General features: G+C 40.8%; 2 protein-coding genes across 2 annotated transcripts in view; both read left to right on the top strand.

Moving 5' to 3' along the window:
- Positions 1–1,317: 1,317 nt before the first annotated feature.
- Positions 1,318–11,135, top strand: pold3 (polymerase (DNA-directed), delta 3, accessory subunit). Its single transcript, XM_079647786.1, has 13 exons — positions 1,318–1,439; positions 1,660–1,875; positions 2,847–2,902; positions 3,695–3,794; positions 3,901–3,940; positions 4,062–4,194; positions 5,105–5,354; positions 5,931–6,003; positions 7,464–7,605; positions 8,966–9,069; positions 9,272–9,357; positions 10,002–10,083; positions 10,735–11,135. The coding sequence occupies exons 2-13, from the start codon at positions 1,819–1,821 to the stop codon at positions 10,935–10,937; spliced, it is 1,326 nt and encodes a 441-aa protein (XP_079503912.1). The 5' UTR covers positions 1,318–1,439; positions 1,660–1,818; the 3' UTR covers positions 10,938–11,135.
- Positions 11,136–13,798: 2,663 nt separating this feature from the next.
- LOC307019960 (kinesin-1 heavy chain-like) overlaps positions 13,799–25,672 on the top strand; it is a 17,898-nt gene continuing 6,024 nt past the window's right edge. Inside the window, exons 1-13 of the mRNA XM_079651056.1 lie at positions 13,799–14,185; positions 19,047–19,134; positions 19,274–19,347; positions 19,450–19,554; positions 20,343–20,391; positions 20,497–20,552; positions 20,638–20,725; positions 21,422–21,546; positions 21,884–21,988; positions 23,549–23,694; positions 24,024–24,172; positions 24,547–24,734; positions 24,845–24,969. Of these exons, the coding sequence (XP_079507182.1) occupies positions 14,060–14,185; positions 19,047–19,134; positions 19,274–19,347; positions 19,450–19,554; positions 20,343–20,391; positions 20,497–20,552; positions 20,638–20,725; positions 21,422–21,546; positions 21,884–21,988; positions 23,549–23,694; positions 24,024–24,172; positions 24,547–24,734; positions 24,845–24,969 (1,424 nt within the window). The 5' untranslated portion in view covers positions 13,799–14,059. The remainder of the gene's footprint in view (positions 14,186–19,046; positions 19,135–19,273; positions 19,348–19,449; positions 19,555–20,342; positions 20,392–20,496; positions 20,553–20,637; positions 20,726–21,421; positions 21,547–21,883; positions 21,989–23,548; positions 23,695–24,023; positions 24,173–24,546; positions 24,735–24,844; positions 24,970–25,672) is intronic.

Genomic DNA, 25,672 nt, shown 5'->3' with positions numbered 1-25,672 from the left:
AAGCTTCCCCAGATCCTGCCTACCAAAAACTCATACTTATCTTCTGGAGCGTGCCAGGCTCGAGGCGACTTTAAAAGGCAAACATCAGCGGCCGAAACGCCTGCCTCCAACAGGGACTGAATCCCCACCCAGGATTAGCCCGAAAATAAAAAAGGCATAATAATAAACTGGTGGGACATTTCAGGAGCAGCACCCTTGCTAAGGTATGTGCTTTGACCTTTCTTTCATTGGTTGAGGAGAAAAACGTATCTGGTTCCAAGGTTGTGATTTTATACATTTTAAAGCAATTTGAAGTCATTACATCCACTGATACACTTTGTGTATACTTTCCAGGAAACAAACTCTGGCATAAATTGGATCAGACTGTAAAGCTGTCCAGGAAGACCAAGAATGTTGAAGTCCAGCGGTACCTGACCGAACCAAATATCGGACGCTTGGAGGACCCTCTGAACTACTGGCAGACACAAAAACATGTGTATCCAAACCTGCAGTCACGTTTTTTGTGCACACCTGCTTCCTCAGTCCCGTGTGAAAGGGTATTTTCAAAGGCAGGAGAAGTTGTATCAAAGAAAATAAATCGCCTAAGCCCGAAAACTGAAAAACAAAAAACAATCAAATCGTTCCATGTATCACAAGCATATTCACTGCTCTCTGGCAAGTTAAACCCTTCTTCTTTTCCAGTTTTCGAACATATATTGCTTCCTTTGTCTTCATAGAAGGCAGCAGACATTTACATTTATTTATGTATAGATATAACAAGATACTATATTGATACATCGTTTTTATTATATACAAAATTCTGTTCATACAAATATATTTTACATCTTTTACACTTTTGTATAATTATTTTTAGTATGTTAAAGATTACAAATAATGTGGCTGTTTTACACCTGTTCACCAACAGGAGGTCTTGTGTGCACATGAAGCCCATGATGAAGCCTCATGAGATGAACCTTTTAGTGAACCGATTTGCTTCAAAGCTTCATAAGGCTTCATCTCGCCATCACTAGACAACAGTAAACCAAAACACTACAAGTTGCACGTCCCGCATAGACAACAAAATACTACACTGCTGCACAGAACACCCATACAGCTCGCAGGAGAAGGAAGAGAGAGACTGAAGCCTTCCTCAGCCTTTTGTGCAGGCCCTAATTGGGGATTGGGAGCACCTGAGGGAGAGGCTGCACCTGAGGGAGACAATCAGGGAGAGAAACACACACAATTAAAGTGAGAAAAAGCCAGTCTGAACAAATTAGTTTTAAGGCTTGATTTGAAATGACACAGTGTCAGACTTTCTGACTATATCATGGTATTTTATTTTTTTTGTATGGTTATAAAGTACTGAACAACAGAGAATGTTTTATGAAATAGGACTTTACTGACAAATGACATCTCATCATTTGATTATCTATTCTGTAGGAAGGAGGAATAATAACAGAGTAGGTCTACACTTAAAAACGTAAACAAAACAAAAATCCGATACGAAAAATGCGCCTCCTGGCATGCACAATCATTTTTCAGCCGTTTGGTGTTTATTCTGATGGGAAATATATAATTCAATAGAGAGAAAGTAAATCATTTCTGTGGTTCTTCTGCTCAGAAAACTAGACGAAATACCCAATAACTGAAACGACGTCCCCCATGCGTTTCAATCAACAGCACAACACCGGTGTTCATCTGAAGAGGGCGCCCTGCAGCCTTTCATCCCACCGGAGGACGGAACAGACATGTGACATTTAACCGGATGTAAATAAACTGCCTTCCCGCGCAGTTAAATCGTCTCAACAACGCATTCACATCCACAGATAATCTGAAAAAATGGACGAGCTTTATTTGGATAACATCGACGAATATGTCAATGACCAGGATAAGATAGTGAGTGTACTCTTTATTTCATCACATTTCTTCTTTTCTTAACATTAATGCCAACGTAAGAACCGAGTTAACCTCGATATGAGCAGCCGTTGAACTGCATTAAAAAACGGCTCGTTTACGGTTTGTTTTGCTTTTAGGCTTGGTATTTATTAATCAGGGCGTTTCATACAACGGGGAACGATTTATTAAGGGGCTTTGGTTAATTCGGCTTATATATAGTTTTGGAAAATATCAATTTGATTGATCAAAACGTACATTTTTAAAACTAGTGTCAGTTCAATGTTGTTGCATGTGTCCGCCAACGGCTGTTTTTTTTAAATGTAACGAACCCTGTTATTTCAAAATACAGCCTGAAAAGATGTTAGCAAAAAGACTATTCAGGCTGCAAAATCAACCGTTTTTGTCTGCCAGCCAATTAATAGTGAACATTTTACCTTGGATGAATTATTAAACGTATAAACTGTTTGTTGTCTTTCTATTGAGTGAGTGATACAAACCTACTTGCCACTTCCACATTTGGCCATCACTAGCTCTTAAATGCTGCAGTTAGTCCATTTAAACGTTAACCGCCGTTGTTTGTACAAGAGTTGAAGAAAATGAAATTTGACTCAGGGACAGTTTCATCCCACAGGCCGAGCGTTAAACACCTGACCTTTTGAAAGAACATCTATAACATTAATCTGTTTGCAACGTACAAGTTATTTATCTAATATATCCATTTGGTTGTATATAGACTCTAATGCACTATTTTATTTGTTTGATTTGTTCTATGTCCTATATATATGTTGCACTGTTGGAGGAGCCTGTGACCTAAGTTTTGCATTGACATATCTACACTATAGCTAATGTACAAATGACAATAAAGCCTTGAATCTTGAAATGGTAAATAATCATAGTTGTTTTTCTCTTAGGTATCTCGTTCATGTGCCAAATGAATCTTAACACTAATGTTGTTTTGTTTTGTTCATCAGGTGACCTATAAATGGCTGAGCCTCACTCTGGGAGTCCATGTCAACACAGCCAAACAGTGAGGGGTCATTCTCTTTTGTGTTTGAATAAAATGAGCAGAAATAGAGACAAGTCTTGATGGTCATACATTTCATTGTTAAACACAAGATATTTCTATGTATCCTTGGTCATTGGAAACACAGTCACAGCCTCATAATGGAACCAGTAGCAACTCATTATTTGACTGTTTTTAATCCTACTTCCTGAGTACCTACCATGGACGACGTTACATGTTTTACTATGAAATAAACTATGCACACTTCTTAAATAAACCTATGTTGAGTTCAAAGAAAACTAAATCCCCACCAAGCTTCCCAGGTTTTGACTTCCGGGTAGGTGATGACAAATAAATTGTTTAATGTCAAGAAAGAAGCGCAAGGTTCAATATCAGTGTTAATAATTACCCAGACATCTGTAAGGCAAGGCAAGTTTATTTATATAGCGCCTTTCAACACAAGACATTAAGAAAATGGCATTTAAAAACAGTCATTCAAAAGCAAAGATAATAAAAGAAACATTAAAAGAAAAAAAACATGAATAAAAGTTAAAGTGCAGTTAAGATATGAATAGTTCGATTAAAAGCAGCGGCAAAAAGAAAAGTCTTCAGCCACAATAGCTGTACAATAACTATGCAAAATGTGTCTTTTTAAAATAAAATATTGTAAATAATAAATTGCAAGGCTAATAATTCAGTGTTAACCTCAGTTTTTGATAACCCCAGAGATGCATTTCGCTCAGTCCCCGAACAATATTATTAATATTAAGTGCAATACTAATTTACCAACAATTAAAGTATGTGTCTTGTTTTCAGAATGCTCTTCCATTATTTGGATCACAAGAGGAAGGAGAGTTCGGCTCAGCTCCATGCCACCTACCTCGTGTCAGGAAAGTGTGTGGACAACGGCCAAGCGGTGAGAAAAACTATATATAAACAACAATATGATTTGCATATTTCTGGCTTTTTCAGAATGCCAGAACTGTTTTATTAAGTGTTGCTGCTGTTTTGTTTCCTTGCAGAGTCATAAGGTGTCTGTTATAAAAGAGGACAAGTTGGAAGGTGCCAAAAAAAACTTTCCTATTTTTTTAAATGATCGTTCAGTGTGTTGGTTTATTTATGGAGATATCTAATGAAGAATAGGCAAGGCGTCTAACCTCGGGTGTGATTTTTTTTTTTGCAGACTTCAAATCCAAGATGAGCTTGATAGTCAGTGTCCATGTCTACAGTGTGCAGAAAGCTTTGCTGAAAGACAGCGGTCCGCTCTACAGCGTGGACTATGATGCTGTGAAGGACAATATGAAGAACTGCAGCAAGTATGGTTCATTTCATATTTCCCTGTTATAAAAATTAGAGCAATCGGGGTCTTTAGAGTAATGAATTTCGTTCCTGTCTTATTCTATTTCAGATTTTTCCTTTGTACTCTTTTTGCTTTTTAATAACTGCATTTCAATGCCATTTGATGTGTTTCTGTTGCATTATGTGTAAATGCTTTTAATGTTTTTTTGTAAAGCACTTTGAATTGCCCTGTGTTATGACCTGGCTCAAAAGGCCACAACAAAGAGGAGACACGCCATATCAACAGTTAATAAAATATGTTTATTTAAGCAAGTAATTCAAATTAACCAAATGTAATGAAGTTCAAAGTAAGGAAAGCATGAGGTGTAGACGTCAGTGTTATCAGTAGTGTTCATGCAGGGTGAAGGTTGCATGGACGTGTATCTGTGAGAGTGTTGAGGGGCACAAAGTAAAGCAACTGAAGTAACAAACAGCATACTCAACAAAACCGGGTGCCTGTAGGGAACAGCAGAGAGAGACAGAGAGGAGCCGAGGCTTTAAATAGCTGCAGGGCACCAGACCCAGGTACCCTCTCCAGGTGAACCCACAGGGGCATCACACCCTGTTTTACGGTATATTAAATGTTCCTTGTGTTACACAAATAGGAAAAAGCTATAATTAGCCTGCAGAGAGCTTTGTTTTAATGCGAGGTACTCATAAAAACAGTACAAAATATATATACTGTATATATTCCATTCTACCTTTTTGAACATCCACCTCCTCCAAGTAATTTCTACTTCAATGCCTAATGTAGTTTAGTGAAGTGGTAGCTAGTGAATAAACGAACCCAGCCGCAATCCATTGTTTAAAAAAGAGACACATCTGTTTAATCGTACCAGTCTTTAGGAACGTTCTGCATTGTTCCTACCTTCTTCCTTCTGCCTGCAGGTACAGTGCGATCCGCTGTGCCGGGGCAGTGCCTGTGTCCTCTGTGGAGCAGACGAGAGAAATCAGGAGAGCTCCTTCCCCAGAGCCTGAGAGCAAAAAGTCTGGCATGAACGGGAGTGCTCATCAGGCGTCGAAGCCTTCCACCAAGCCACAGAAAGGCATCATGGGAATGTTTGCGAGTAAGACTTCTTCTAAGAACCAGGATAACGGCAAAGAGGTTAAGTCTGAGCAGAAGGAGGAAGCACCTGTGGTACGTTTGATAGATCCTTGGATGATTCATTTACAAATACAAAATGTAATCCAAATAAAAGACAATTACAGTGAAATAAATACAGATTGGTGAAAAAGAGAAATAAACGTAAGAGTTGCCACTAGAGGCAGGGGCTCAGTCAGTAGGGGCTTGGACTGTGAGCCGTAGGGTCGCCGGTTCAAGTCCCCGAACAGACCAAAATATGAAGTGTGGACTTTTACTTGGAGAGGTCCCAGTTCACCTCCTGCCCTGCTGTGGTGCCCTTGAGCAAGGCACCAGACATCCTCCTTCCCATTCCCATTGGTCCCCGGGAGCTGTACAATAGCTGCCCACTAGTGGTTCCTGGTACTAGATGGGTTAAAAGCAGAGAACAATGTCTGCTCTGCATGTGTGACCATTAAATAGGGTTTCATCCTTCGCTATTCTAGAGTTGTGGTATCACCTGGAATAATGGTGACCATCTACAGCAAACCTTTCTGTTTTCAGATGTAGTCCAGCTGTGATTTCTTTCCATGATGTCAACATCTTTGACCCTGTCTCTCCACTGCAACTTACTGGTGTGTGTTGCTATTTTAGGATGATGCCCCCAAAAGCAAGCCAGCTGTAAAAGCCAATCCTATGATGAACTTCTTTGGGAGCCAAGTAGCAAGTGAGTATTACCTTCACCTTTTTTCATAGTTTTCAAAACCTTAGTGCAATGTTTTTCTCGCTACTCTAATATTATTCTGTTTCCGTAAAAAGAATCCAACAAATGAAAAGATCATTTGTTGGATTCAAGATGTATGGATGTAATTTGAGGCAACATCTTTTGCAGACAGACGTAAACATCAGCATTTTATTTCACAAAAAGTAAAAATCCAAACCTGATCTAAAAAGTAGTTGAAATACTAGAGGTCACTTCATGTGTATGGACGGGTACATGTATTTGCATATCTTTTAACATGCGTGTGTGCCTTTTGGTGTTGGACACATTCCATAAAAACGCTGGGTTTGACTCACTTAGACAAAGGAACCAATGATTAGGAACCATTAGGCGCGTTCACACCAAGTACTTTTCCCACAAAGGTTCCTGAGAACTCTTTAGTTCTCATGAACTAAGTACAGATCGCGTTCACACGGGAAATAAGTTCCTGGGGGTGGATTAGGCAAATGAAGCCGCTGACGTCACTTCTTCTTCTTCGGCTTTGGGTTTACTGGCAGGCCGCAAACAACTTCTCGGCATATACTGCCGCCCAAAATCCCCAGCCGGAAGTCCCCGGAGTTAAGCATGCAAGGAGTTAGGGACGAGTAAACGGCCAGAACGCCGACACCTCCTCATCTCCACCGCTCCCATGTTTTATTTTGTGTTGTCATAAGTTAGTCTCTCTGCGTTTCTGCGCTGGGCTAATGCTCATGCTAATAATGCAATGCGAGGATAATAAAATGGCGGCTTCACAAAAGTCTTTGGGAGTTTGACGGGGTGTGGTTTGCATTCCGTCCAGCCAATCAGACACGGGAACCTTTTTCTCCCACGAAAGTCCCTGCTCTCTAGCAGGGACTGGAAAGAGGGTAAAAATGGTTCTCTAGAACTAATTTAGTTCCTGGGACTTTTTGGTGTGAACGCAACTAAATCGTAGTTCTCAGGAACCTTTGTGGGAAAAGTACTTGGTGTGAACGCGCCTCTTGAGTAGTTTGGGTTAGAAACCTTTCGTTTTCAGCGTTTTTGTCTCAAATGTTAGATGTGTTATTAATGCGTCTGGGCCCCTTTTCTCAAGCTGAAGATTGTTTGTCAGGGTGACACATTTCATATATCTCCATCAATGTCTTATAATGGTTGTTAAATAAAATGACTTAAATTGTAACAATGCAGTAGGATGACATCAGAAGCGCCTCAGCTTCAGGTAAGCCCTCTTCACTGCTGAGATGAACCCCAGGAGTAGCCACATCCAAACAGAAATGACATTGTTTGTATTTTTTGTATCCAGGCAAGTTCAGTAAACAAGGAATGTTGGCTTGACACAACAAGATTGACCAACATGACTGACGTTATGGATGAGAAACGTATTTACAGCTGTTGTGTGTGCTGACTTATCACTAACCCTCCCAACCAAACACTCTTTATTTCTTCAGAGAAACCAGAAAAGACTGTGAAGCAGGAGGAAGCTCCTCCGTCGTCTTCATCAGTTGAGCAGAAACGTCCGCAGCCCGAAGAAGAAAAACAAGCTGCTGTCGTGAAGCCAAAACCTAAAGACACCCCGAAAGAGTCCAGGAGGTGTGTGAGGATTCTGTTACATGAAAGTATTGAATGTGCTAGGACTTGGTGATATGAAATAAATCATACATCTCAAATATTGTTTAGCAAATTCCTCTATATACACTGAACAAAAATATAAATGCAACACTTTTGTTTTTGCTCCCATTTTTCATGAGATAAACTCAAAGATCTAAAACATTTTCTATTTACACAAAATAACCATTTCTCTCAAATATTGTTCACAAATCTGAAAAAATCTGTGATAGTGAGCACTTCCCCTTTGCCGAGATAATCCATCCCACCTCACAGGTGTGGCATATCAAGATGCTGATTAGACAGCATGATTATTGCAAAGGTGTGCCTTAGGCTGGCCACAATAAAAGGCCACTCTGAAACGTGCAGTTTTGCTTTATTGGGGGGGTCTGGGGGGGTCAGAAAACCCTAGGATTAAACCCTAACCCTAACATGTCACCCATCTCCTTCGCATAGAGTTGATCAGGTTGTTGATTGTGGCCTGTGGAATGTTGGTCCACTCCTCTTCAATGGCTGTGCGAAGTTGCTGGATATTGGCAGGAACTGGAACACGCTGTCGTATACGCCGATCCAGAGCATCCCAAACATGCTCAATGGGTGACATGTTAGGGTTTAACCCTAGGGTTTTCGGACCCCCCCAGACCCCCCCAATAAAGCAAAACTGCACGTTTCAGTGTGGCCTTTTATTGTGGCCAGTCTAAGGCACACCTGTGCAATAATCATGCTGTCTAATCAGCATCTTGATATGCCACACCTGTGAGGTGGGATGGATTATCTCGGCAAAGGAGAAGTGCTCACTATCACAGATGTTTTCAGATTTGTGAACAATATTTGAGAGAAATGGTTATTTTGTGTTTATAGAAAATGTTTTAGATCTTTGAGTTCATCTCATGAAAAATGGGAGCAAAAACAAAAGTGTTGCATTTATATTTTTGTTCAGTGTATATTGTGACAATAGTGTAGATTGACTCTTGGTGCTTTTGAGTTTAATACAAAATAATCATTAGCAACATGGAATTAATAATGAAGTGGCTAAAAGCAAATTATAGAAGAGCGAGAGCAGTCTGAAAGTTAAAAAGATATACATCATTTTCTTTGTACTGCAGCCTTTAAAACCAGGGAAAGACACTCGTGTAATATTACGATATCCTTAATCATCACATCTAGAATCATAACACGAAATCTTTTGCTCAAAACGTTAGAGACACGAACAAGTCTCCTTTTGAATTGAATGTACTGTAAACATATTGACGTTTTTTATATTAACAAGTATTCATTCACTTGGTTCACCAAAGTAATTATGCCTATAAATATATTTAAATTAAAGTCTTCCTCTTCCTCTTAGCAAAACCAAGCGAGTCGAGGAATCCGACAGCGAAGACGATAAAATGGACAAGAAAAAGAGACGCAGGATTAAGAAGCCTGTGTCAGACAGCAGCGATGAAGATGGTAAGAGGTTTACTTTCACTTTAAGTCATTCTTAGGAAATTACATTTTGTAAATCATTTAAGTTAAAAGGCCTCGAAATAAATGGCAAATGACTGGGAGAGTTGACCACAGGAAGGAATAGATTCCCCTTTAATGTTTATTAAATGAGGGATTCTCCAAAGCCCTTTCGGAGAACTTGACTAACATCTGTTCACCTCTTCAGTGATTCCAGATTCTCCGCAGCAGATGGAAACAAGAGAACCGTCGCCGAGTCCTAAGAAGGAGATCAAGGCTGTTTCACATTCACGTGTAAGAGTTCAATATTGTAGTGTTGACGTGATTACTGTAACACACAAATATAGGTAATACAAATCCATTTATTCCACTAACAGTCTCTCGATTGAATGTTCCCTATGTATACCCATGGATGTATAATAAGAACTGGATACAGCGTGGGAGGCGGGGTCTCGTTCTTTCCTATGAGAGCTGCTCATTGGCGCATGAAGACAAAATGACCCAACTTTTGAGAAAGCGAAACGTCACAGATTACCCGTCATGCCTGGTTGTCAGAGCAGAAGTACCCGTATGTGCGCTCAGAGCATGCGCAGTTGAGTTGCCCCTTAAGCCCCGCCCCCGAGCTCTCGCTTGCAGAAAATAATAACTCAGAATAACGTTATTAGCACATTTTACAACTTGAAGACCGAATGTTTTTAATAAGGGCTATACAAATGTTTATACTGGGTAGTTTATTTAGTTTAAAAATAAATTATCCAACGATTTACAGACGTCTCTTTCCCGATGTTAGTCAACGGGAAAAAGTTATTCCGGGCCCAGCGACCGATACGGAAGTGTAGTACTGCCGTTTGGCCACAACGAATATTTCCCTCAGATTCCGGCGCACTTCCTGGGGGCTTGTGTATATAACAATTACGTGTTTTCTTTTATTGCTACAGCAGCGAGACGCTGAGATGAAGACGAGGAAGAGACGACGAGTCCTGAAATCTCATACCTTTCTAGATGACGAAGGATGCATGGGTATGAAAACAAGTTATACCTCATGTTGTTTTAATTTCACCAAAAACAAGACAACATTGTGCAGAATTCGTATTTTTAAAAGGTATCTCTAGGTCATTTTCACAAGATACCAGTATAACAATACATTCTGTATCCAACGACATTTGGAATATAATTATCGATTGTTATCTCAGACAAAAAAATAAAATCTTTTAAGTTGTTGTTGATATTATTTAAGAGAGATGTTTATTTAATTAGCAAATAATCTGCCAAATATTATCTTTTTTTTATTAAACTGTCTATAAAATGTAAGAAAAGTTGTAACCCTAGCAACCCCCACTTGATGTCTTAAACATGCTTACTTTATCTGACCAAAAACTCAATTATATTTGGTTTATTATTGAGTTACTGAATAAAAGCTCAGTTCCATTTGAGAAAGTATAACTTTTTAAGAGCAAAATAATTTCTTAAACTATTACTCAATTTTCAAAACAGTTAATTTATAGAGAATATATCAAGTTTTTCAGCTCTGATTTAATTTAGTTGTGTCCTTATAATCTAGTTTAGTGTATATAATGGGATCTGATAAAAACATGTTGATATAATGCAGTAAGCACCTACACACACATTAAGCCTAAACCCCCTCTGATTCTATCTCCCCCCCCCCCACAGTGACAGAGAAGGGCTATGAGAGTGAGTCGTACTCTGAAACAGAAGACGACTTCCAGGCCGCGAAACCAGCTCCGAAACATCCCGTCCCCGCAAAACGACCTGCGAGCAAACCGGACGAGAAGAAGAGCCAGAAGAAAAACAGCGCAAATGCAAATAAAGGATCTAAACAAGCTTCAATTATGGGATTTTTCCAGAAGAAATGACGAGGGGCCACGACAGACCCTTTTTATCGGCACTGAGGAAACAACAAGCACGGCTGCAGACTTTCTGTGATGAGGTTTTGGTGATTTGAAATACATGGACATATAAAAATCAGTATGACGGCTTTTATCCTTTTCACCTTACCATTACCTGCTTTTACTACATGACCTACTAAATAAATAATAAATACTGAAACTGAATGTGTGTTTTCCTTTCAAGAGAACAGATTGTGCTCATTTTCAGGTTCATTCATATTTGTATTTTGTGATTCTTTCTTGTTTCTCCAACACATTGTACTCGATTGACTAAGGGGTGGGGCATCTTTTAAGCCGTTGACCAATCACAACAGCCGTCCAGTTAGCCAATCAGAGCAGACTGGGCTCTGGTTTCAGGCAGAGGGTGAAAAGAGGTGCTGCAGCACAGGCAGTATGAGAGAAATAAAGGGCTTTTTGAACATTAAAGCATGGAGACATGTCACATTGGACTAAATGCACAACATATGAACCTGATATGAGCAAGTAAAGTACTTGAGCAAATGTTATGGGTGGGGTACGTAATTCACTTCAGAAACACTTTTTGTTATATTCCATGAATATATTAAATGCTTTGACAATAAATACATACAAATATTTCATCTGTAGAAGCCGTGGCGCTGTAAAAAGCACGTCCAATCATATGCCTCGGCCCGCAGCAGATAACTGGATGGCCTACCTGCCTATCAGCCTTCCATCTCGTGCACAAACTTATCTCGTGCACTCATTGGTCATGTGCGCGTTTGTGTGTGTTGGAGGAGGGGCTCTGTAAGGAAGTCTGAATGAAGGGTATAGAATACTTTCAAATTCTAGCACACTCGAGCTGGTTTCTCCATTCATACCTCTTTAACACCCCTGAAATATATATTTACACAAGTCAATTGTCCAGAATGGCTTTTTTTTCTCAAATGTTTGCACAAATTAGAAAGGACCACAGATGGAAATTAGCTATAATCTGGCATATTGCATCTCTTCTCTTTGCTGAGATTAATGTTTTTGTATGCATGGTCCTTCTATAAATAAATACAAATACAAAAGTTAGGGTGGGCTGGACAGTATCCGATAAATATGTTATTTACTATTGTTAATTAACACCTTGCATGCTTTTTTCCTTTCAAAGCAAAGCAGAATGTGTTAAAGATACAAAACCAGCTCAAATTACAGAAAAGTCCTCCAGTTTATTCTACCAAATGTCTAGATGACACGTAGTAGACAATGTGGTCTTTGGGGACTTGTTGCTCCAGGACAACCACACAGACTTCCCAGTGAGCTCACACAGAAGCACCACACCCTCTCTCCCCATAGAACTGGTATTTGGATTAGCTAAGCACTCCAACGTGAAAAAAGATATCCCTCCCTCTGCTGTTTCAGGGAGTGGTCAGAATATGTGTTCAGCCATAGTGGTTTGTCGTGGCTTTTGCTCCATTATGGCATCTGTTGAATGAGGTCAGACATGATGCATTTTTATTTTAAGAGGAGGTGTCACAGCTGCGCCTCCCTCTCTCGAAGACAGCTGAGTCACAGGCTACAGTGCGTTCCTCTTTTGGGGATAACAATAGCACCAGTGTGCACCATGTTAATTCCTTTGCATTTTCCTTCAACTAGCTTATATAACATGTCTTCCACTTTGTTGGAAATCTTACAAAACAAAATGTAAGAAGCATCTTTTTTTTATTATGGCTGCACTCGCATATTTCCCTATAGTTCATTATAACATTTTTGACTTTCTGCAAAACAGTTGGATCTTGAAAGTTAGATTAATTGGTTTAAAGCATAACACCATGTAACAAAGCTTTTCATGCTTCATAGATTGATGAACCTGAAAATGGGTTAAAAGGCATGGCAAATTATTACAAGCACATTTCCCATAATTCATTCCTGAATTGAGCTTATTTGTTAGATGACATGGGTATAACTCTTGGGGTTGTCAGTAATATAGAAAATGAAACCAACAATCAAATATTGCTTCATGGCATTATTGACATTATTGACAACAGTGTGAAAAAAAGGTAAAAATAGCTCCATTTTGACCAGGATTTCATGATTCTTACTCCCTATTATGCTGCTACAGAAGAGTATTATGGGCCAGGCATAAGGAGAGACATTTCACGTCATAATTTAGAGAATAAAGAGATATTTTGAGAATACATTTTAAATACGTTTTTCAAATTTACTATAAAAACAATTACACTGTTAGTACCAAATACCGAAAGTTCGACTATAGTCGGGAATTAAACTTTCTCTTTCCTCACACCTGCACTTTTTCCAAATTCAAATTGACATGCCTTGAGGTATACAGTGATACGTAGCCTACAATAAAGGCCTATATATATATATATATATACCAAGGTATATACTGTATTTAACAGTGGTGGAATGTTATAGGTACATTTACTCAAATTCTGTAGCTACTTAAGTGCAATGTTGACATAGGCCTACTTGTATTATACGGTGTATTTCAAATGAACGCTACTTTTGGAACATTAAGTATATATTCTGAGGCCAATACTTATATACTTTTACTCAAGTAAGATTTTGAAATAATTACTTTTACTTGTAATAGAGTATTTTTATAATATTATTTCTACTTTTACTTAGCCTAAGTAAAATATCTGAGTACTTCTTCCACCACTGATATTCAATGGAATCTTAAGTAAAGAGGTAAACATGACAGACCAAAATATAGTAAACTCTACATGTTGTGCTACTTTGTCATTTGGTAGTGCCTTCATCATTTTAATTCTTCATTTCCATAAATCATTTTCCCACAGCATTTGACAACCACAGCAGCGCGGTGGGGAGGGGAGCGGGGTGACGTCACTGTGATCCACATCCACAGGGCGGCAGCAGGAGGGGCGAGGCGCTGATCCACCGGTGTCATGGCTTCCTAACAGGAGGGGGAAGCGATTCAGAGGAAAACAAGGATTTTTGTTCAACACCGGAGCACTTTATCGCTCTTTTCAGAACCTAATATTGGGACAGAGGGGTTCGGCTTCCCTTTTTTTTGACTCCCCACTTCCCAACGGCCGCCCCTGGGATCCAGGACCCTCTTTAATTGTATCAGTGAATTTCCACTCGGTAAACCGTGGAAGATGGCCGACCCGGCGGAGTGCACCATCAAAGTGATGTGCCGCTTTAGGCCCCTGAACAGCTCCGAGGTGGTCAGAGGAGACAAGTACATTCCCAAGTTTCAAGGGGAAGACAACGTTATCATCTCGGTGAGTTGTGTAATTGAAGGATCGGAGCTATTTGACGGACAGAGCCCTAGGGCACAGTCAGCAGTAATAACGCCATTTTTGATTGTCTTGTAGCTACGGTAGTTAGCACCTTAGCTTGTTAGCCAACGTTAGCTGACCTGTTCACCGTTGTTCGCCGCTGGCCCTCAGCTGAGGCCAACAAGTCAGTCACTCCTGAACTCGTTGATAATTCGAGTCTCCAGCTCATGGATAGTCGGCATCAGCATTCAATGAAACATTTCAATGGGCAACGTCCAGTGGCTGTTGGTGTTTAAATGTCACTTTATTCAGTTGCCCTGTCACGGCTAGCGAGCTGTCATTCAACAAAGCCACTCACACAGGGGGAAATGTCGCCAGCAAACAAACCCTTCGCGCTATACTAACTGCACTATTATCATGCAATTCATTGATAAGTAGCCTTTCATATGTGACCATGAAGCTATTAATTATGAACGGTTTGCGTCAGCATAAAGTCTAAGCCAGCTTTGATTTAGTAGTGGGCTAACAGTCTAGGCCAGCTGGTAGTTGACAGATTAGCCGGCCTTGGCTAGCTGGCTAGTTTTTAATACTGTTGCTTAATTATAGCTAACATTAGCTAGCTGACCAGCTGGCTACATAAACAAGTATTTTGTGTAGAGCACCTTGAACTATTCTGTTATTGATTATAACAATGGTCAAATTGGTAGCCTCCAAATAATGTCATTGGCAGTGGAAAAGTCAATTGAAATGCAGGCGTGTGGTGTTCCGTTAGCCTCAAGTGACTAGACACGTTATAGTTAATAACCTAACAAGTTACACATTCAAACTTAGTAACTGTGCGTAACTTAGTAAAGAGTAAATACTATATCTGTTTACCCATTTTTTAATATGAACCTTTAGTTTGGGATCACACGAGTGTTTTTTCATTGGTCTAATTAGCCCTCTAGTCGTACAGAACCAGCACTTGATAAGGATATTGACATGGGCACAATCTCCCCTCAACAGACGGAAATGCCTTTTAATGATTCAGTGCCATGTTACCCCCACTTTACTGAATCAACCAGGAAATTGGCCTGAGGGTCAGTTTGCAAATGATGTGCACTTGATGCTTTGTCATCATTAGCCTATACAATATATATATATGTCTTAAAGAGGCAATATTTGCACAACCTGTGTTCATGCCATTGCTTGCATGTAGTCTATTGTGTGGCACCAAAAGAAAAAGGTGGGTCTTTTGACATGCCTTATGGCTGTAGTAATTAAGAAGCATAAAAGCCAGGCTGATATCTCAAGTTTGTACATGCTATACATGTAAAAGCCTACAGCGTATCATTTGAAAACAGTCTTGGTTAAACATTATGTATCCTCAGCGACATATTATCGTTTTGTTTTTGGACTTTGTGTCTTTTCTTACCTGTGCTTAAAACTAGTTTACAAGGCAATAGAAACTGATCTTGAATTGCATTCATAAAGTTGCAAGTTTCAGCTGAGCCATTTGGAGTTTAAACTGCTCCTTTAGGTGGAACATTTAGAATAAAACGGTACTATTCCTTTTCTGTCATGCAAAAAAGAAAGGACTGTGGAAGATGTGGTGTCTTTTTGAATAGTTGTACTGACTAAAAGCATTTGTACTGTCAGTGCCCCTCACGCGTGATGTGGCCCAGCCCAGTTCAGAGTGCCAGCCATAGTGGCAAATACCAGTTCACATTGTGAAGGACGCAAGTGTTGCATCTGCTTGGAGAACTACAACACTTCCAGTGCCCATAAGCAGCAGCACAGGCCTACTGGCTAATCCCCTTGTGTTTTCTCTCCTGGTAAACAACTGTTCGACCAATCAGAGTAGGCAGTTGGCCGTGTGCTGGCGATCTCTCCGTGTGGGGAGGGTAATTATTCTGATGGTGTATTTTGTTTTGCAGATGTTCTTATCCAGGGTGACTGACACACTTAGCTTATATTTGTATCCGCTTTGAAACAAATGAGGGCGTGGACCCTGTGTTGGTGCTCAGCCAGAGGAAAAACTGACCTCACTCGCGTTGTAAAGACGTCTAACAAGCAGCTTCACCATTGAAGGCCTTGGCTTTGGTTCTCACAGATATTGATAAAGGTATTCCCTAGAGCAGAGATTTTGGTCTCCAAAAGGAAATTATTGCAGTATGCTCTTACTCAGCTGTGGCTCGCTTAAAAGGTCCTGCCTGCCTTTTGCCGGAAAGGGAGGCAGACAAAGTTTCCAGATGAGGTGGTAAGGGTGGCTCGGTTTGCCAGTGTAGTGTGCACTAGGTGAATTATTAATGCATCCATTACTTCCGTGTCAGTTTTGAACACACAAGATCAGTTTATTCCCTCGTGAGTTGCTGTCACATTATTTGCATACAGAAGCCTGTGATGGCCTGAGAACACAGATACTTTTAGTGCAAAGGTGGAGTTGCGTGAGGGCTAAAAAAAGATTAAGAGAGAAAAGGAAAAGTGCTCCTAACGCATTTCAAAAGGTAAATAACAGGAGACCCGGCACCTGTTTTTTTTCCTGCAGACTCTGTACCAGGAAATAAGGCTCCCAACAAACCCAATTTGTCTTAGCCTAGCACTACAAACCCAATAGATTTAATGCATCCTACAATACGCTTCATGTGGATGCTGCAGAATAACCTTTCACTCTGTGATACTGTCTTTCCTGAGTGTCTGGGCAAGTATCATAACAAAGCCCTCAGGAAACAGTAATGTGACAGAATAGTTATTCATTTTTTAACAATGCTTTTCACTGTAATTACACTTTTGAGCAGGTGACCCCATTAGACAGAAGTGTAGGTAACGAGGCCAGTAGCACCAGTTACAATGAGCACTTTAAACTGGGGCTGCTCTATTGTTTGCCGACAGCATCTGGCAAGCCCGACAGTGGCTCCCTGCTCTTGTTCTGGGCGGGCTAATGGCCACAATATGGCTAGCTGGACTGAATTATCAACGTCTTAAGATGCTACTGCTCAGTGTTGCACCGAGTTGTGCTTTGGATGTGACCGTCTGTCAGGAGGGATTATAAACCGGAGTTGAAATGAAGGACATCTCAGCCGTTGCCGTTTTACACATTATAGTACTGGTAAAGGTGCCTATAGCTTGTGTGCCAGACAGTGCCATGCTTGTGGTTTAACCTTGAGCTATGAATGTTTTGTCTTAAACACGTTAGCCCTAATCAGCGGCGTCACCAGGTGTTTGTCGACATTCTCAGCCTACTCCTGCTGTTATTGGCTTTAAATGGTTACTTTTGTATTTTTTAACCTCGACCTGCTTTCCCCAAGGTTTAAGTGACTTATGGGGAGAACAATTTAAAAAATGTGTCCAGTTTCCATGTCCACGAAGGAGAACGCTACACTGCCCACTGGCTGCTATGTAATCCTGTCGGGATTGCATGTTTTTGTCACTGAAAGGCTACGATTGTTAGAAAAGTTTCTGACAACATTTTTTAAAAGAACCTACGGGGAAATACAATCTATTATCTTCACCTTTTGCTTGATCTAACCAGTTTGTTATTGTGTCCAATGAAGTACTGCTCTAAGGGAAGAGAAGCTAAATATTGCCTCAATTAGTTCTCAAGACGCGAAAGAACTTAGTCTGCTACTTAGAAAATAGTGTCCAGGTTTCAAAACACCAAAGATACCATTTTAATATTGAATTAATTACTAGTCTACTGCTTCTAAGTCATGTCATTTGTGGAACCTAGGGTATGAAATGCAAATGGTGCTGTCCTCTTAACCCCACCCACCATGCTGCAGACGAGATGAGTCAACCAGGACTTCAAACGTCTAAAGACGGCGTGCCATCTCATTGGAACCTCAGATCTGCTTGTAGCATCAGTTTTATTACCCTGCGGTTGCCTTCTTGAATCCAGCTATCGATTGCAATCTCCCTTGAGTTGTGCTTTGAACTGTTGACTAGCCCACAGGATATCACAACCTGTGTGGTTGTTTGAAGTGTGCTGGCTTTTAAGCTCAGAGTTTTCTTCATAAAAAATGCCTTGGGGAGTTTGGAGAGGATTTCAAATGGGACAGAAGAAGTTGTATGAGGACAGATCATTTTCAAAGGTCAACTAGCAGAGCGCGATTTAGGTTGAGTTCACCAGATTGTGAGAGCGTCCTCATGGGAAGAGTGACCAGCACTCAGTTTGGATCTGGCAGGAGATCTTTGTTTCATGTCATCTCTCCTGTTGACCCGTGTTCACCTTTCTTTTGTTTCTATTAGAGAAACATGTCAGACAAAGATACTTATCAGGGGAACGAGAGCTGCGCAAAATAAACATATATTGTATACTGTCAGACCGACAGCAGTGTTTCCCACAGATCTATCCTATTTTTTATTTATTTTGTATTTCCTTGAAACCGTTATGTTTTTTTTTCAGTTCTTAAAATGAGAAAATTATCCATGCTTTTAATTTGTCAATTATTTAATTCCCAAAGGCAATATGGCTGTACAGACTATTTATTCATTGCATTAGGGGTAAACATGCTGTGCTTTGACTTATTCTCATGTTTAATTACCAATATTGTCATAGAAAGGTTTCGCCATATTCCCCAGCCTCCTGTCAAGGTGACATGTTTTCAAAGTATACTTAAATTAGGGTCAGTGGGGGCTGCATGCATAATGCCTTTTCTTATTTGTAATGCCATTAAAAACACCAAACACTTGCTGTTGTCCAAAATATTTCTGACCAGATCAGACGCTTGGTGTCAAGCAAATGAATCGATGTTGTGATGTCAGTTGGTTAAAGAAAGTAGCGTATGCACATCTGTTTAGAAAACCTGTTACATGTTAGTCTCGCGAGGCTTCACAGACTGAGTCGTTGTTTTGGGACTCACTCTTCTTCGTCTCTTCGTTCCAGAGCAAACCGTACATGTTCGACAGAGTGTTTCAGTCGAATACGACACAGGAACAAGTGTACAACGCCTGCGCCCAGAAGATTGTAAAAGGTAAGGCCTCTCTTTTGCTTTTATTAGAAGGGTTATTATTGAGAGGCATGTACACAGATAATAATAGCAATCAGGCCAGGCTTCTTTTTCTTTCTTTTTTTATCTTGACATGAACACAAATCTGTTTGGTGTCTTGTAGATGTTTTGGAGGGATACAATGGAACGATTTTTGCATACGGGCAGACATCATCTGGAAAAACACACACCATGGAGGTAACAAGGACTTCTGATAACCTTTTGAATGTTTGAATGCATCTTGTGATATAATGGAAAGCTTCACTTCTCATCATTACATGACATGCTCTCTGTCTGCAGGGGAACCTCCATGACACAGATGGAATGGGCATCATCCCCCGGATAGTTCAAGATATCTTCAACTACATCTATTCCATGGATGAAAACTTGGAATTTCATATTAAAGTAAGTAGTTAGACGGATTAAAAGTGCCATTTGTAACCCACTTTAGATAATCAGCTATTTGTTTCTGACTAACATGATTAGTAACAACAAGCTACATACTTCCTGTTTTGCAGTTTGCTATTACGAAGCATTTTTCTTTATGAGTGACTTGTTACATGTTACTTGGTGTTGCTGTATCATAGTGCCTGACTCATTATCAACAGACATTGACACATTTATTTCTCTGCCTTTTGGGTTTTCCCTTATTCTTATTAATTAAGAAGTAATGGCATCTTTGTCTGAACAACACCTGTTTATTTCCATGCTGTTTTTGTTTCATTATCTTCAGTTAAAGGTGGGGTAGGTAATTCACTTCAGAAACACTTGTTGTTATATTCCATGGAATGCTCTTAACATCCCGATAGCAATGAATACATTAAATGCTTTGACAATAAATACATACAAAAATGTCATCAGTGGAAGCCGTGGCGCTGTAAAAAGGACGACCAATCATCTGAGCCGGCCCGGCTAAAGTAACTGGATGGCCTACCTGCCTGTCAGCCTTCCATCTGTGCACAAACTTATCTCGTGCCCTCATTGGTCATGTGCGCGTTCGTGTGTGTTGGAGGAGGGGCTCTGTGAGGAAGTCTGAAGGAAGGGGCAGATTTTTTTCGGCTGCGTACTTTCAAATTCTAGCGCACTGGTCTCTCCATTCTTACCTACCCTACCGTTAACATCACAACCCCCTTGTTTTTATTCTGTTGCGTCAGCCGGATCTCCAAATAATGAGGCTCTTTCTCTGTCAACAGGTTTCATATTTTGAAATTTACCTGGACAAGATCCGGGACCTGTTGGACGGTAAGTGACTATAATAAACATGATACAGTATATACATGGGCAGTGGTACACCCTCAGAATGAATGTGTTGCCGAGTGAATAAACCACATTTCTCCTCATCCACAGTTTCAAAGACTAATTTGTCAGTCCATGAAGACAAAAACAAAGTACCGTATGTCAAGGTGAGATCTAACTCATGTCAAATATCCAGAAAAACGTGTTTGTTTGGGCCGATCATCTCACCTCATACTCTGCTTTCCTTTAAAGGGCTGCACTGAGAGATTTGTCTGCAGCCCAGAGGAAGTCATGGAAACAATTGATGAAGGCAAATCGAACAGACACGTAGCAGTCACAAGTAAGACCCCATCATATACTCTGAATAGTCACACGTAGCAGTCACAAGTAAGACCCCATCATATACTCTGAATAGTCACACGTAGCAGTCACAAGTAAGACCCCATCATATACTCTGAATAGTCACATGTAGCAGTCACAAGTAAGACCCCATCATATACTCTGAATAGTCACACGTAGCAGTCACAAGTAAGACCCCATCATATACTCTGAATAGTCACATGTAGCAGTCACAAGTAAGACCCCATCATATACTCTGAATAGTCACATGTAGCAGTCACAAGTAAGACCCCATCATATACTCTGAATAGTCACATGTAGCAGTCACAAGTAAGACCCCATCATATACTCTGAATAGTCACACGTAGCAGTCACAAGTAAGACCCCATCATATACTCTGAATAGTCACACGTAGCAGTCACAAGTAAGACCCCATCATATACTCTGAATAGTCACACGTAGCAGTCACAAGTAAGACCCCATCATATACTCTGAATAGTCACATGTAGCAGTCACAAGTAAGACCCCATCATATACTCTGAATAGTCACATGTAGCAGTCACAAGTAAGACCCCATCATATACTCTGAATAGTCACACGTAGCAGTCACAAGTAAGACCCCATCATATACTCTGAATAGTCTGCAGGTCTTTTTTGCAATTTTGATGCTGATGCAGGGTAATCATTTGTCCCGTAGACATGAACGAGCACAGCTCCAGGAGTCACAGCATCTTCCAGATAAACGTCAAACAGGAAAACACTCAGACGGAGCACAAGCTCAGCGGCAAACTCTACCTGGTGGATCTGGCTGGGAGTGAAAAGGTAATGCTACAAAAAGTCTTTAGTTCCGTTAAATATGATATAAAAGCAGGAAAAATCCATATTTTAGAAGCCGAAAAAAGCATTTTCTGGCATTTTTGCCCCAAAATGACTTAACGAATAATAGATTATTAAAAGATGTGGCAATGATTTCTCTATCAAGTGACTGATCATTTTGTCTCTGGACACAAAATAGTGTAAAAGTAAAACTCTTGCCATTGTGGATCAGCCTACACCACTGACTGTGTTTGGTAATCTGCATTTTTGTTTGACCCCATTTTCCGCCTGGACAAAAAACAGCACGAGACCTTGTTGACGTTATTGTTTGTGTGATGTTCAGGTCAGTAAAACCGGAGCCGAGGGAGCTCTGCTGGACGAAGCTAAGAACATCAACAAGTCTCTGTCGTCTCTGGGAAACGTCATCTCTGCCCTCGCTGAAGGAACGGTCAGTGACACTGCTTTAACCCTCCAGGTTGTCCGCGGGGTCTTAACAAGTATTAAAAGTTGATAAATCAATTTAGCGAAAATTAAAAGTATTAAAGGGCATTTCCCAAGGTATTACATTTTGTAGCTTGTTTTCAATAAGTATATAAATGGTCCAAAGAGGTTTTATTCTACAGTCTGCCTGAATGTAATCATGGCGTAGGTGTGTAGTGTGATTCTGTGTAGTTTATTTATGGCATCCCGTTGGGTTTGACGTCATCTGAACAGGACATCGCACGCTCACTGCTTGATGGCTCGCGAAGGTCCGTTTACGCCGGTTGCTAAGCAACATCGTTATGGGGAAATTCAAGTCTGCGTCCAAATGGTTGGAAGATAAGGAGGAAGGACAATAAATACTGAATATAGTAAAGTTTGTCGCCAAGGTAACCGGTTAAAACTCAAAGTGGCGATAGGGTCTTAAAAAAAGGATTACATCTGACTTCAGGATTCCTGCGTATACCCTGCTCTCTTTATTCTTGCTTTCTTAAATCAGTTGGTACATTAAGTTGATCCATACAGTCGTGTTCAGCGGGTTCAGAGCTTTTTGAATTAGCATTGTAAGTAAATATGAATCATCTAAATGTATTTACCGATTTAGTTATTGTTGCACAGTCTTGTCAGTAAAGCTTTATTCTTTCCTTTTAAAGCATTCTGAGCAAACATGTATTTGTTCTATCCTGTAGCTTATTCAGAAGCACAACAAAGATCAGTTATAGCCTCAGGTGATGATTTGTTAGCGTAGCATACAGAAGGGAAGCCTTTTACCATCCCTGAGCTAGGTGTCTTTCATCCGTCTCACTGTGAAAGTGCTATTCTCCTCCATCTACAGGTCCTTTGTGTCTCAGAAGTCTCTTTAGCAGATAGAGGCTTTCCTTCGAGCAATGTTTTTGTTTCGAGGCTTCATAGTGATTTCACGCTCGTCACTTTAATCAACAATGTGTTTGTTCTCGGGGCCCGCCCCCCCGCTCTGTAAACAACCTGAGGGCGGCAGCCTCAGATATATTTATGATGTGAAACAAATGAGCTACTGTGCACAGAGATGTCTCACTCCTGACTGAACATCCTGTTTCTATCACTTCTCCTATAATATTTCAAGTTAGCATTTAACAACATATTACAGATCGCTCTGGGGTTTGTCATATTGGGTTTGATTATCAAACATCCATATTCAAAGATAGCCAGTGAGACGAGACACCCTGAAAGTGGATCTCGGTCTAACGTCACCTCGATGATCCAATATCATCTTATATATAATAATAATAATAATAAATGGGATTTATATAGCGCTTTTCTAGACCCAAAGACGCTTTACATTAGGAGTAAGGTCGACAAACAAAACAAGAACAAAAACAGAAAAGCAGTCAGGAGGATGTTGGTTCAGAGGGGGGAGGGGCGGGTTTAAGGATAAGCAGAGTTGAAGAGGTGGGTTTTGAGACGGGACTGGAACAGGGTGAGGGAATCAGACTCACGGAGGTCTTGGGGGATATGTATATCATGTATATGCATTTTTCATGTTTACCAGGCCTACATCCCCTACCGAGACAGTAAGATGACCCGTATCCTGCAGGACTCGCTGGGGGGTAACTGTCGAACCACCATCGTCATCTGCTGCTCGCCTTCCTCCTATAACGAGAGCGAAAGCAAATCCACCCTCATGTTCGGACAAAGGTTGGTAGACCTGTGGAACCAAAAAACCACAGTGCTGTCATTTCTTCAGTGTGAAATATAAATCCATTTAAATTGAGATACAGAGTTTTCTATTGAAGGTGTAGAAAAGTTATAGAAAGCCATTTGAGGAGAAGGAATGGTCATTATACAGCAAAGGGTCGCACAACCAAATGCAGCTGTAGCTTAGTCCATCATACATACAAACATGTTCCTAACGTTCATGTTTTTTATAATCATTTTCACAGTGGGTCGAGTGATGTTGCATTTCAATATCTCATTTTGAAGGTGCATTAAATGTCTCTTTAGTGACATTTTCTTTCTACATCCAGAGCAAAGACCATCAAGAACACTGTCACTGTAAACGTGGAGCTGACAGCCGAGCAGTGGAAGCAGAAATATGAGCGGGAGAAGGTGAAGAACACGACCCTGAGGAGCACCGTCACCTGGCTGGAGAACGAGCTCAACCGCTGGAGGAATGGTGAGGAAGTTCCCTCCGTCTTCCGCCATCTTTTCATCCAGGCCTCTCCACAGATTCCTCAGAAACAATGCTGTGCAACTTCTCACGTTCGATCTAGATCCTTTTGCCACTGTTGTTCTGTGGGTTGCAGATGTTGTTGCTCCAGCTCAGGTTGATAAAGGATTTGTTCCTAGCCTTCTACTATAAGAAACAAATCAGTGCACTTCTTTGTAAGACCTAGATGTTATGATAGATATTTATTTTGTGGCCACATCCTTTAAAGGGCTGCTTTTGGTCTACAGTGCATAAAGGACAATTTACACTATGTGCCGATTTTGAAAGTCAAAAATAAAGCTTTTAACGCAGTCATATTTAACCTTGTTCTCTCATTTCAGGTGAAAGTGTGCCAGTGGAGGAGCAGTTTGACAAGGAGAAGGCCAACGCCGAGGTGAAGGCTCTGGACAACATAATCACCGAGAAGGAGGTGTCCACGCCCAACGTGCCGGGTGCCCGCCTCACCGACGTGGAGAAGGACAAGTGTCCGGCTGAGGTGGCCAAGCTCTACAAACAGCTGGACGATAAGGTGAGTGGACAGCATGTTGGTACCGGAGGTGAATGAATGTGGGTTTGCAGACGTAGAACATAATGTGTACATACAATATGCTAATGTCTTTGTGTCTGTGCTCTCTACAGGACGAGGAGATCAACCAGCAGAGCCAGCTGGCGGAGAAGTTGAAGCAGCAGATGCTGGACCAGGATGAGGTGAGTTCTGAAGCTCAGCAGGTGCAGAGGGAACTCCTGATCTTTAAAGTCCTGCTGTTTTAAGTAGGGCTAAAACCTGTTTTCCCAGTCTTTATTATATAGATTTTATTATAGAGGGTATGACCGGGGAACCACAGTCCGGATTCAAACCTGCATTCGCTGTAGTGGGGACTTTTAGTTGCAGACTTAATAGCCGCTTTCACACCAAGTACTTTGCCGCACTTAGTTCCCAGCACTTAGTTCTAAAGAGCCGATCGCGTTCACACCGGAATAAGTCCCTGAGGGAAGATTACGCAAATGAAGCCGATGACGTGACTTCTTCTTCTGCTTCACGGCGTATACTGCCACCCGAAGTCCCCGGCCGGAAGTCCCCGGAGTTGGGGACTGGCTTCAGTAGAAGCTGCTGGGACTCCCAGCAGCTTCTACTGAAGCCTTCACCGCTCCCATGTTTTCTTTTGTGTTGCCATAAGTTAGTCTTTCTCCGTTGGTGCGCGGGTCTAATGCTAATAATGCTAAGGCCAGCAAATAAAATGGCGACTTCACAAAACCTTTCAGAGTTTTACGGGGCGTGGTTTGCAACTCGCACAGCCAATCAGAAATTGGAACTTGTTTCTCCCCACGATAGTACCACCTCTCTAGCAGGCACTAAAAAGGGGGAAAAGTTGTCATGAACTAAGATCTCTTTTTGTTGTGAACACAAAATCCCAGGAACTATCGGAACTAAAAGGGAAAAGTACTCCGGTGTGAAAGCGCCTAATA

The sequence above is a fragment of the Notothenia rossii genome (assembly GCF_949606895.1).
Source record: "Notothenia rossii genome assembly, chromosome: 9".
Taxonomy (NCBI): domain Eukaryota; kingdom Metazoa; phylum Chordata; class Actinopteri; order Perciformes; family Nototheniidae; genus Notothenia; species Notothenia rossii.
Note: the sequence above shows the minus strand (reverse complement) of the source record. Positions and strands in the feature narration are given on the sequence as shown.

Excerpts from the sequence above, each read along its gene's own strand:
- pold3 (XM_079647786.1), top strand. The coding sequence starts at position 1,819 with ATGGACGAGCTTTATTTGGATAACATCGACGAATATGTCAATGACCAG. Across the intron at positions 4,195-5,104 it reads AATATGAAGAACTGCAGCAA|GTACAGTGCGATCCGCTGTG; the intron begins GTATGGTTCATT and ends TTCTGCCTGCAG. Across the intron at positions 9,070-9,271 it reads AGACAGCAGCGATGAAGATG|TGATTCCAGATTCTCCGCAG; the intron begins GTAAGAGGTTTA and ends TCACCTCTTCAG.